This window comes from Danio rerio, chromosome 6, assembly GCF_052040795.2.
Source record: "Danio rerio strain M-AB ecotype USA chromosome 6, GRCz13ab, whole genome shotgun sequence".
In the NCBI taxonomy this organism is placed as follows: Eukaryota; Metazoa; Chordata; class Actinopteri; order Cypriniformes; family Danionidae; genus Danio; species Danio rerio.
In genome coordinates, this window is record NC_141026.1 from 1,871,227 (window position 1) to 1,885,000 (window position 13,774).

At 33.9% G+C, this 13,774-nt stretch overlaps 1 protein-coding gene across 1 annotated transcript in view; it reads right to left on the reverse strand.

The window, feature by feature from the left end:
• Nucleotides 1-6,312, reverse strand: part of txnrd3 (thioredoxin reductase 3) — a 56,550-nt gene extending 50,238 nt beyond the window's left edge. The window contains 2 exon segments of the mRNA NM_183072.2: nucleotides 3,409-3,469; nucleotides 6,012-6,312. Of these exon segments, the coding sequence (NP_898895.2) occupies nucleotides 3,409-3,469; nucleotides 6,012-6,128 (178 nt within the window). The 5' untranslated portion in view covers nucleotides 6,129-6,312.
• Between the last annotated feature and the right edge of the window lie 7,462 nt (nucleotides 6,313-13,774).

Sequence of the window (13,774 nt, forward strand, 5' to 3'; positions counted from 1 at the left end):
CTGGACCATCACTAATGTTGATCCTGGACCATCAATATATAAATTCACTAATGTTGATCCTGGACCATCAACATATAAATTCACTAATGTTGATCCTGGACCATCAATATATAAATTCACTAATGTTGATCCTGGACCATCAATATATAAATTCACTAATGTTGATTCTGGACCATCAATGAATAAATTCACTAATGTTGATCCTGGACCATCAATGAATAAATTCACTAATGTTGACCCTGGACCATCAATATATAAATTCACTAATGTTGATCCTGGACCATCAATATATAAATTCACTAATGTTGATCCTGGACTATCAACATATAAATTCACTAATGTTGATCCTGGACCATCAACATATAAATTCACTAATGTTGATCCTGGACCATCAATATATAAATTCACTAATGTTGATCCTGGACCATCAATATATAAATTCACTAATGTTGATCCTAGACTATCAACATATAAATTCACTAATGTTGATCCTGGACCATCAATATATAAATTCACTAATGTTGATTCTGGACCATCAATGAATAAATTCACTAATGTTGATCCTGGACCATCAATATATAAATTCACTAATGTTGATCCTGGACTATCAACATATAAATTCACTAATGTTGATCCTGGACCATCAATATATAAATTCACTAATGTTGATCCTGGACCATCAATATATAAATTCACTAATGTTGATCCTGGACTATCAACATATAAATTCACTAATGTTGATCCTGGACCATCAATATATAAATTCACTAATGTTGATCCTGGACCATCAATATATAAATTCACTAATGTTGATCCTGGACTATCAACATATAAATTCACTAATGTTGATCCTGGACCATCAATATATAAATTCACTAATGTTGATCCTGGACCATCAATATATAAATTCACTAATGTTGATTCTGGACCATCAATGAATAAATTCACTAATGTTGATCCTGGACCATCAATATATAAATTCACTAATGTTGATCCTGGACCATCAATATATAAATTCACCAATGTTGATCCTGGACCATCACTAATGTTGATCCTGGACCATCAATATATAAATTCACTAATGTTGATCCTGGACCATCAATATATAAATTCACCAATGTTGATCCTGGACCATCAATATATAAATTCACTAATGTTGATCCTGGACCATCAAATATATAAATTCACTAATGTTGATCCTGGACCATCAATATATAAATTCACCAATGTTGATCCTGGACCATCAAATATATAAACTCACCAATGTTGATCCTGGACCATCAATATATAAAATTCACTAATGTTGATCCTGGACCATCAAATATATAAACTCACCAATGTTGATCCTGGACCATTAATATATAAATTCACTTATGTTGATCCAGGACCATCAACATATAAATTCACCAATGTTGATCCTTGACCATCAATATATAAATTCACTAATGTTGATCCTGGACCATCAAATATATAAATTCACTAATGTTGATCCTGGACCATCAATATATAAATTCACCAATGTTGATCCTGGACCATCAAATATATAAACTCACCAATGTTGATCCTGGACCATCAATATATAAAATTCACTTATGTTGATCCTGGACCATCAACATATAAATTCACTAATGTTGATCCTGGACCATCACTAATGTTGATCCTGGACCATCAATATATAAATTCACTAATGTTGATCCTGGACCATCAATATATAAATTCACTAACGTTGATCCTGGACCATCAATATATAAATTCACTAATGTTGATCCTGGACCATCAAATATATAAATTCACTAATGTTGATCCTGGACCATCAATATATAAATTCACCAATGTTGATCCTGGACCATCAAATATATAAACTCACCAATGTTGATCCTGGACCATCAATATATAAAATTCACTAATGTTGATCCTGGACCATCAAATATATAAACTCACCAATGTTGATCCTGGACCATCAATATATAAATTCACTTATGTTGATCCAGGACCATCAACATATAAATTCACTAATGTTGATCCTGGACCATCAACATATAAATTCACTAATGTTGATCCCGGACCATCAAATATATAAATTCACTAATGTTGATCCTGGACCATCAATATATAAATTCACTAATGTTGATCCTGGACCATCACTAATGTTGATCCTGGACCATCAATATATAAATTCACTAATGTTGATCCTGGACCATCAATATATAAATTCACTAATGTTGATCCTGGACCATCAACATATAAATTCACTAATGTTGATCCTGGACCATCAATATATAAATTCACTAATGTTGATCCTGGACCATCAATATATAAATTCACTAATGTTGATTCTGGACCATCAATGAATAAATTCACCAATGTTGATCCTGGACCATCAATATATAAATTCACTAATGTTGATCCTGGACCATCAATATATAAATTCACTAATGTTGATCCTGGACCATCAAATATATAAATTCACTAATGTTGATCCTGGACCATCAATATATAAATTCACCAATGTTGATCCTGGACCATCAAATATATAAATTCACTAATGTTGATCCTGGACCATCACTAATGTTGATCCTGGACCATCAATATATAAATTCACTAATGTTGATCCTAGACCATCAACATATAAATTCACTAATGTTGATTCTGGACCATCAATGAATAAATTCACTAATGTTGATCCTGGACCATCAATATATAAATTCAAAAATGTTGATCCTGGACCATCAAATATATAAATTCACCAATGTTGATCCTGGACCATCACTAATGTTGATCCTGGACCATCAATATATAAATTCACCAATGTTGATTCTGGACCATCAATATATAAATTCACTAATGTTGATTCTGGACCATCAATGAATAAATTCACTAATGTTGATCCTGGACCATCAATATATAAATTCAAAAATGTTGATCCTGGACCATCAATATATAAATTCACTAATGTTGATCCTGGACCATCAATATATAAATTCACTAATGTTGATCCTGGACCATCAATATATAAATTCACTAATGTTGATCCTGGACCATCAATATATAAATTCACTAATGTTGATCCTGGACCATCAATATATAAATTCACTAATGTTGATCCTGGACCATCAATATATAAATTCACCAATGTTGATCCTGGACCATCAAATATATAAATTCACTAATGTTGATCCTGGACCATCAATATATAAATTCACTAATGTTAATCCAGGAACAGACACACACTGACATGTTGGATTGATATTTAGATGCAAATACAAACAAGCATTCATATTAAAATAATATCCCATTATTTCCACAGGTTGAAGAATTTAAACAATAGCTGGCACTTCCTCCATGCATTACATTTCACTTCCAACAATATTGTAAAAGAGCTTGGCTATATCTGATATGTGCTCTTACCTATCAGATCCAGCTCTATGGTGTTACACTTGACATTCAGCTCTTTAAAGAGATCCTTCACCTAAAAAAAACACATAAAAACAGTTCAGACATACATTTTTTAACATGAAAACATTTAGTTGCACTTTACATATAGTAATAATAACAAAGATCACTTCATGCTGTAGTAAGGACATTTATGTATAATTGTATGCAAGAAATACAAATTTAAAAGTACCACTCCTGGTACTATATGGTACTCCTAATAAATATTTGATGTCTTTAAAAAAAATGGTGTTAACATTTACAATATTAAGTCTTTTTTCTTTTTTTTTTTGCATTTTGTGATTGTTTTTTTAGTTAGGGACTAAGAGTTTAAAATAAATAGAATGGTAATAATAATAAACTTATAGCTTTCTGATTAAAATACATTAGTAATTTAAAGCAAGATGCAGCAAAATTAAATAAACTACAACAGAAAGAGCAACAGAAACCAATTGTTCAAAAATAAAAAGTAACGAAAGTAAAAATATTATGAAAAAAAAACTTAAGGTGTGGTAACAGTCCTCGCCTATAATTACTCCATCCTCTAATCATTCACAACCTGCTGGTTTAGTTTATTCTATACTTAAAGGGTCAGATCACACATCAGACATGATCTACAAAGCAAAGCAGCTCAGTCGGCTTTCTGAACTTTGCTCTTATGAAGGGCATTTCCAAAAGCAATTTGGTACCCAAAGAGCATCTGATTATAAACCTTCCTGCTTCAGTCTACAGATGGATGACAACATGATCATATCAGTATAATTGAAACACTTTTATCATAGCAGGCAGTATTGTATACTTAATAGTAAATGTTAATATCCGGCTGCTTTATTAACTGGCACATTTTAACACTAATTTAAAGAGATAGTACTCAATTACTGTGCAAGTTTACCCTTTTATGTTTTTCTTCTTTTAAAGATATACAGGCATACATAATTTTTTTAGAGTGTATTAACATGAAAAGCAGCTGTTGTTTTTGATCTAACAGCCACAAAACTACATGATGAAAGCTGCGAGTTTGGACCAGGTTAAATATATATGGGGGAAACCAGATATTACCTACCTAGTGAAACTAAAACATGTAGTATTAATGGGTACTTTTTACTTAAGTACATTTTTAAGGCTGTACTTCTTTACTTTTACTTGAAAAAAAAAAGTATAATCAGTGCACTTTTACCAGTCATTTTAAACTGTAAAGAAAGTAAAGAATTGTGTTCTTTCATTATCTCTGATGAATAAAAAAAATAAAATAAAAATCAAAGTTGTTTTTTTTTTTCACATACATTCTTTAAAAATGCTCTAAGATTGAGGAGACAGGAAGAACTATTTTATAAACTTAAAAATTTAAAGCTATTTTTACACAATATACATTGTATAAGGTGTCACATAAACAAACGTGACTTGACATTACTTTTGCCATCTTTTAATATTAACCAGTGCCATTACTGGCCAGTAAATCTTGAAGAATATTTACTTGATTTTGTGGTTAGAGCTCTTCAGTTTGAAGTCAAACACATGTATGCCCATTGCATAAATGAACTGTTATCACCATTATACTTAAGAAAAGCTTGACATTACAAATACTTCACAATTTACACTTTACATAATATACTGGTTACATATAACATTTATAAACTACTGGCTTTTATAACTAATTCACTTAAAACAAATAAAAGATACAAAGAAAATTGTACAAAGAATTAATTTACCAAACATTATTGATGATTGCTAAGAATAAAGCATAAACATACAATGTTAGAGACATTTTACAACTGATTTATCCACTAAATAATACTGTGTTTTACAAGACGCCCTCAAGTGTTTTAAAGTCAGACAAAACACAGCAGAATGAAACGAATACGTTAATGAATAAGTAACCAACCCAAAACACAAATAAAACATGCACAAGCGAGTTAGATTTAAGATTTTTAAAAGACATTTTTAAGACCATTAGGACTGAAATTTTAGACTCAAGAATTTTTTAAATGGCCCAGATGGAAAAGATTTGTATTTGACCTATCAAAAATTTGTACTATAAATTCAATACATTTATAAATATAATTATACATTAATAAAAAATATTTTAGATTTTATTTCTATTATTAATATTTTAAATATTGTATAAAAACAAGCAGGCTCTAACATGTAACCATACACTTAAAAAAACAATAATAAACTAAATCTACATGGAGAACTTTTAAAGAAGCGCTATTTTAAGGAAAACAATTAAACTATTATGATAAATAGAGTTAGAAATTATTTTTAAATAAAAAGTTAAAAGTTTTAGATGGATTGTTGATGACTGTATGGGTTTTGCCCAGACTGGGTAACGTAGCAATTTATAACAGGGAAATTAAGACCCGTTTAAAAAAAGATTTAAGACCTAAAACACAATATTTCAGTAAATTAAGACTTTTTAAGGCCTAAAATTTGGATTTTAAGATTTAAGACATTTTTAACACCCTGCAGAAACCCTGGTTAATGAGACATCTTTCTCTCCTACTCCAAGGCTTCTTCAACAGCAGGACTGTCGAAGTTTGTTGTGAAGTGTGTGTGTTTCCTTGTGTGTGCGTACTCACCTTGACACAAAACGGACAGAAGCTCTTGCTAAACACCACAACTGCACTGGAATCGATTAGTTCTTTGATTTTCGATCGGATCTGCTCTCGACCCGCGTCATTCTCTATGGGCGGCATTATGATGATCAATACGCGTTCACGGATAAATATCCAGCGCTCTTCCGCTTCCTGAGTCGATAGTTATGATAAAGGCGAAAGTTAAACTTCACATAAACTCACGACGTGACATTCAGTGACATGATAAATAAGATTAAAAACTCTCCGCGCATTATTGCAACTTCATCTCGCGCCGCCGCCGAATGACGATCCGCCGCGCGCTTCTTACATAAGACCCCTTGAGTCTGACCCGAGCGCGCCTGTCTGAAAATCAGCATATACACGTGTTATCTGCTAAAACGTAAGAACTCACTATTATACTACATTCATTGCGTTATTACTTGCGTGTTTTGTTAATGAAATAATCCTATTTTATTTTTTAATAAGTTAAGAAACGCGTGGGAGTATTTGTAGCGGCCTTGCTGTGTTTAACGCAGACACTCGCGCCATCTGCTGCTCAAAACGAACATGGATTTAATTTACAGCGGATTTACAGACAATTTATCAGTTATTAAATAATAGATTGATATACAATATACCACTTTCTTTATCTTGCATTTTTATGGCATTGTTTTTATATGAAAAGAAAATTTTGTAGACTTCTTGTACTATGTCTCATATCCACAAGATGGCGGCAACGCTTCATGGTTCTTCAGCATTTAGCCTGCAAGTTCTATCTATTTATCTATCTATCTATCTATCTATCTATCTATCTATCTATCTATCTATCTATCTATCTATCTATCTATCTATCTATCTATCTATCTATCTATCTATCCATCCATCCATCCATCCATCCATCCATCCATCCATCCATCCATCCATCCATCCATCCATCCATCCATCCATCCATCCATCCATCCATCCATCCATCCATCCATCCATCCATCTATCTATCTATCTATCTATCTATCTATCTATCTATCTATCTATCTATCTATCTATCTATCTATCTATCTATCGTCCATCCATCCATCCGTCTTTCTGTCTGTCTGTCTGTATTGTTCAATATTTATATTAGTGATAAAATATAAATGAACTCTACAACAGTGTTTCAGCACAATGAAAATAACACTGAGAGGCACTGAACAAAAAAGAGAAATAAATAAAGAAATAGTCCAAATAAATCAGCATGTTGTCATATTTGAATAAACCCAGACCAGCATTCTCTCCTGCTGTCCGTCCAGGAATCTTCTGCCTCGTTACCATGGTGACAGTCCATCATTCCCGCAACTAGAGGAAAGCAGATATGACAGATATGAGTGTTCATCCGCTGCTTCTCTAATCACACACACACACACACACACACACACACACACACACACACACACACACACACACACACACACACACACACACACACACATAAACAAGCAGCAGAATTCTTTAGATGTAGTCTAGAGTGTTGAATGAGCTGTGTGTGTGCGTGTGTGTGTGTGTGTGTGTGTGTGTGTGTGTGTTTATCTATATGTGTGACATTGAGGCATGTTCATACATGTGCATAATCTTGTTAAAGATGTGGATTTCATGATGATCAAAGGCAATACTGAGTCCTGCTCTCGAATTCTTCTGTTCTGCTGTGAGAAGCGTGAGCTGTTTCTAATAAGATGTCATGTCCATAAATACACATCTAAAGCATCTTAGGTTTCTAGTCTCGATGACAAATTATCTTAGGCCAAATATATACTATGCAAAACCTGCATTCGAAAAAGCAACAACAAAAACCTTCTTACGTTATATATAAAGGGGTAGTTCACACAAAAACCAGGCTCATTCACATTATGTAGCCCTATATACATTACTGGAGAGCGTCAAATTCATCCCAGGAGCTACGTTTTTTTGCAGTTTTGTTTTCATGAATCCACCAGAGGCTGCTGAGGACTCTTTTTCACATCTCAAATTTCTCTTGTGAGTGCCATTCGCACCTGCTGTTTTCATGTAAATCCACCATAGGCTGATGTCCACCCCCTCCCTAAACCCAACCAATAGTGTTTTCAAAAGCACCGATTGACTCGCCCACCCCCTCCCTAAACCCAACCAATAGTGTTTTCAAAAGCACCGATTGACTCACCCACCCCCTCCCTAAACCCAACCAATAGTGTTTTCAAAAGCACCGATTGACTCACCCACCCCCTCCCTAAACCCAACCAATAGTGTTTTCAAAAGCACCGATTGACTCGTTCACCCCTCCCTAAACCCAACCAATAGTGTTTTCAAAAGCACCGATTGACTCACCCACCCCCTCCCTAAACCCAACCAATAGTGTTTTCAAAAGCACCAATTGACTCGCCCACCCCCTTCCCTAAACCCAACCAATAGTGTTTTCAAAAGCACCGATTGAATCACCCACCCCCTCCCTAAACCCAATCAATAGTGTTTTCAAAAGCACCGATTGACTCGCCCACCCCTTCCCTAAACCCAACCAATAGTGTTTTCAAAAGCACCGATTGACTCACCCACCCCCTCCCTAAACCCAACCAATAGTGTTTTCAAAAGCACCGATTGACTCACCCACCCCCTCCCTAAACCCAACCAATAGTGTTTTCAAAAGCACCGATTGACTCACCCACCCCCTCCCTAAACCCAACCAATAGTGTTTTCAAAAGCACCGATTGACTCGCCCACCCCCTTCCCTAAACCCAACCAATAGTGTTTTCAAAAGCACCGATTGACTTACCCACCCCCTCCCTAAACCCAACCAATAGTGTTTTCAAAAGCACCGATTGACTCACCCACCCCCTCCCTAAACCCAACCAATAGTGTTTTCAAAAGCACCGATTGACTCACCCACCCCCTCCCTAAACCCAACCAATAGTGTTTTCAAAAGCACCGATTGACTCACCCACCCCCTCCCTAAACCCAACCAATAGTGTTTTCAAAAGCACCAATTGACTCGCCCACCCCCTTCCCTAATCCCAACCAATAGTGTTTTCAAAAGCACCGATTGACTCGCCCACCCCCTTCTCTAAACCCAACCAATAGTGTTTTCAAAAGCACCGATTGACTCGCCCACCCCCTTCCCTAAACCCAACCAATAGTGTTTTCAAAAGCACCGACTGACCCCATACGTTCCTCTGGCTACATAATTTGCGATCTCCAGAAATGTATACGGGGGTATGTTTTCAGAATGACTCCCGGGAAAAACAGGAGTGTTTTAAGTGTTTTGATCTTACATCTTGTAAAAGTGATAAAATTGGCGCCGTTTAAGAATTCCGAGCTATTTGATCTAGAAACAAGACAAAAGAATCAAAGAAACACATTTTCTTGCAGTGTTAAAGATGCTTTTAGAAGTGATTTATCCAGACAGACTGATGATTATCTGATCCTCAGGTTGTGCTGACATAATTAGCTTTTTAAAGCTCTGATCTCACAGGTGTTAACTGGAGGAAAGCAGCAGAAATTCAGTGTTTCATACCTGCCGTCAGCCAGAAATGATGAGTAAAATGAACTCATAACTCACTTGGTGTAAAGTGAAAGTGAACTGCAAAATACAATATCTGCTCTCTCTCTGACTATAAATACTGTTCTCGCTCTAGAAGTTTTATGCTCTAGTTTTCCACTTGAGACTGTGTAATTGGTTGAGAAACTTCCACAAAGCACTTTTCCTCTAAACGTCTCTTTATCACGCAATATAAAGGACTGTTTGTCTTTATTGTTCCGCTTTTCTTGCTCTGAGACTAAATAAGTATTGACTTATCACCGCTGCGTTGCCTGTTTGTCTCTCCCCTTAAAAGATAATTTCATTTTCTGCTTTATGCAAACTCTATAAAAGCAATATTTTGCTTTTCGGCTTTTGCTTTAAGTGGATAACAATGAATTGATTCATAAAAACTGCTGCTTGTGTTTGAAATTGGAAAAGAATAAAGCAAAGTGATTTCTGAGGCATGGGATGAGCAGAATAAATTGCATACAGACGTTTAATTACAGGAGTTTAATGAAAGTTTCACACAGAAAGTAAAGTACTGATCACTGTTAATAACATATACAGCATTAGCAGAAGGTTTTCCTCATCATCAGTTCAATATACATGGTGAAAAGTAGCTGTCCAGTTTCATTAGGGATGCCAAATCATGTATTATCCCGTAATGTGTAGGACTACATCAATTTAGTTGCACTAAGATACTATTTTAATGTATTCATTCATTCATTTTCCTTCGGTTTAGTCTTTATTTTAGAAGTTGCCACAGTGGAATGAATTGCCAATTATTCCAGCATATGTTCAATCCTTCCAGCTGCAACCCAGTACTGCAAAACACCCAAACACACTTATTCACAAAGCGGGGGAAACCAGCACCCTGAGGACACCCACACTAACACAGGGAGAACATGCAAACTCCACACAAAAATGCCAACTGTCCCAGCCGGAACCAGTAACCTTCTTGCTGTGAGGTGACAGTGCTAACCACTGAGCCACCGTGCTGCTTTGCATAATATTTACATGCAGAAAACATTTTGGCTGATGCTGCGATTCAGGACAGAACTAGCAGACTAATAATCATGTGTCGGGCTGTTCACTGTCTCCATCTGACAGCCGACAAATAGACTGTCCACCTCCATCCACTGATGACGGGGGCGTCGAGATAAATAATGCATCAGAAACTCTCCAGGGAGTAAATATAATATTTAATTGAAAGGTCTAGACCGTATTAGGTGAAGTTTTGCATGATTTGACCTCTTGGATGTGTCAAAGATTGCAGCATTAGTGACATTAAATATTTAAAGCGCATTCAGGTTGATAGATGCAAGTAATACACAAGATAAGACCTTTATTATATTTTCAGAATTCTGTCTGTGCAATTATTTACAGCTAAAGGCCAAATTTTAGCCCTGTGGTGAAATTTGCAGTATTGTAATAGTGATGTGTAACAGAACAAGGACATTTTTTCACAGTGTTTCCTATTATATCTTTCTTCTGGAGAAAGTATTGGTAACACTTTAGTATAAGTAACAATTCACATGATTAACTACTGGCTTATAATAATAATAATAATAATAATAATAATAATAATAATAATAATAATAATAATAATAATAATAATAATAATTATTATTATTTTTATTATTATTATTATTTCAAAGCATCCCAGTGAAGTATAGGGCTTATTATTAAGGTATTAACTGTTAATTAACCCTTAAAGCGTATGACCTTATTATACACCACTAATCCCAATACATAAACCCTTACTAATTAGTCATTTATTGAGCTTATCTTAGTTAATGGTTTGTTAATAGCATGAATTATATAATAAATTAAAGTGTGACCAAAGTCGTATTTGATTTAGTTTGGAATTAATACATTATTATACTTTTAACTCATATAGATTATTTATTTTCTAATAATTCCACATAGCAGGGTCATTTTTTGTTATACTTCAATGAGAGGCTTTATAATAATAATAATAATAATAATAATAATAACAATAATAATAATAATAATAATAATAATAATAATAATAATAATAATAATAATAAACAATAACAATAATATTTATTTTATTAATAATAACAACAACAACAAGTATAATAGGCAAGGCAGTGGCTCAGTAGGTAGTGCTGTCGCCTCACAAAAACTTGCTGGATAAGTTGGCGGTTCATTCCGCTGTGGCGCCCCAGGATTGATAAAGGGACTAAGCCGACAAAAAAATGAATGAATGAATGAACAAGTATAATAGTAGTAATAATAGTAATAATAATAAAAATATATAATGATAGTAATAATAACAAAAATAATAAGGTAACATTAATTTAAGCAACAATTCCTGCTATTAACTGCCTATTAAATTAGGATAATAATATCAAATACATAAATACATAAAATAATAATAATAATAATAATAATAAATAAAATAATAATAATATCAATAATAAATACATTAAATAATAATAATAAAACATAAAAAGAATACATAAAATAATAATAATAATAAATAAATAAATAAATATAATAAATAAATAAATATAATAATAATAATAATAATGATAATAATAATAAATACATATAATAATAATAATAATAATAATAATAATAATAATAAATACATAAAATAATAATAATAATAATAATAATAATAATAATAATAATAATAATAATAATAATAATAATAATAATGCTTTTCTGGTGCTCAAGAAATCTTTAAAATAACAATAAGAAAAACAGAATTTATTTCCTGAAATGGCCTAAAAATCCAGTTTTCCTCTTTTCAAGAGTGTGGTGTGAATAAAGAGTCCACGCTGTGTTTTCTTTTCCTGCTTTGGATGTCATTGTACAGAAACATGAGTGTGTTTCGTGTGTGTTGTGAGTGAACTCAAGGACAGTGTTTTAAATTTGCATGAATCACGGAGAGCTGAGATATGAAGGAATGTTTATTTCTGGGTCAGTGGGGGTGTTAATGAGAATGTGCTGTAAGAAGGAGAGCGTCAGCGAAGGCCTGAACGCCAGTGTTTGATTGGTCGGTTTCTGACAGCCGCTCACCGGGTGAGGACATTGACAATGACAGGCTGCCGGCGACCGGAGAGCTGCAACTACACAACATACAGCTAAAATAACTGAGAGAGAGACTCATCTTTTATTTATGGGCTTGCTACCTGAGCTCGACTCTCACAGACAAAAACTTTATATACAGAAAAAATACTGTCATATTCACAGAGATGAAACACCGGAAATGTCAGGTTTACTGTCACTCTTCACACTGCAGGTCAAACGACAGAAGAAATAAACGTAAAAATACTGTAAACCTGTGAATAAAGGTTATTTTAATTTAATTAAATGTGTATTTGATTAAATAAAAGATTCAAATAAATCTGATAAATATGCATTAATAACTGTGGTTGACCAGAATTTAGTTTATGGAAGTTAGAATGTTGACGGCACGGTGGCTAAGTGGTTAGCACAGTGGCTTCACAGCAAGAAGGTCGCTGGTTTGAGTCTTGGCTGGGCCAGTTGGTGTTTCTGTGTGGAGTTTGCATGTTCTCCCCGTGTTGGTGTGGGTTTCCTCCGGGTACTTCGATTTGCCCTAAAGTCCAAACACATGCGCTAATGGGGGAATTGATGAACTAAATTGGCCGTAAAATATGAGTGAATGAGAGTTTATGGGTGTTTGTCAGTGCTGGGTTGCAGCTGGAAGGGCATCAGCTGCATAAAACATATACTGGTGGTTCATTCCGCTGTGGCGACTCCTGATAAATAATGGACTAAGCCGAAGGAAAATGAATGAATATACTCAGTTAAAATAGAAATTTTAGTACCCCTTCATATAATTAGGTTATTATAGCACCTTCCCAACTACGCATTGGGTTATTTGGATTAAATTTAATTTTATTGCTGTAAACAATGCAATACAGAGACGGAATTTGATTAAAAACAACAACAACAACAAAATGATATGTTGTTGAAATAAACTTATAAAACAGCATTACGTACGCATATTAATACAGCTGTTCTGTGTCAGTTAAATCAGCTAAATTAATTAAACTGGTGGAGCTGTTGAATAAATAACCCAAAAAGATAAAAAATAAATAAATAATAACCCAACAAAGCACCAAATATTTAACCCAACTGGTTGAGTTGTTAATAAATAACCCAATAATAGTTAAAAATAACCCAACGAAGAAGCAAATATTTTTAACAAATAACTCAAATAATAGTAAAAAAATGTTTAGAGTGTGTG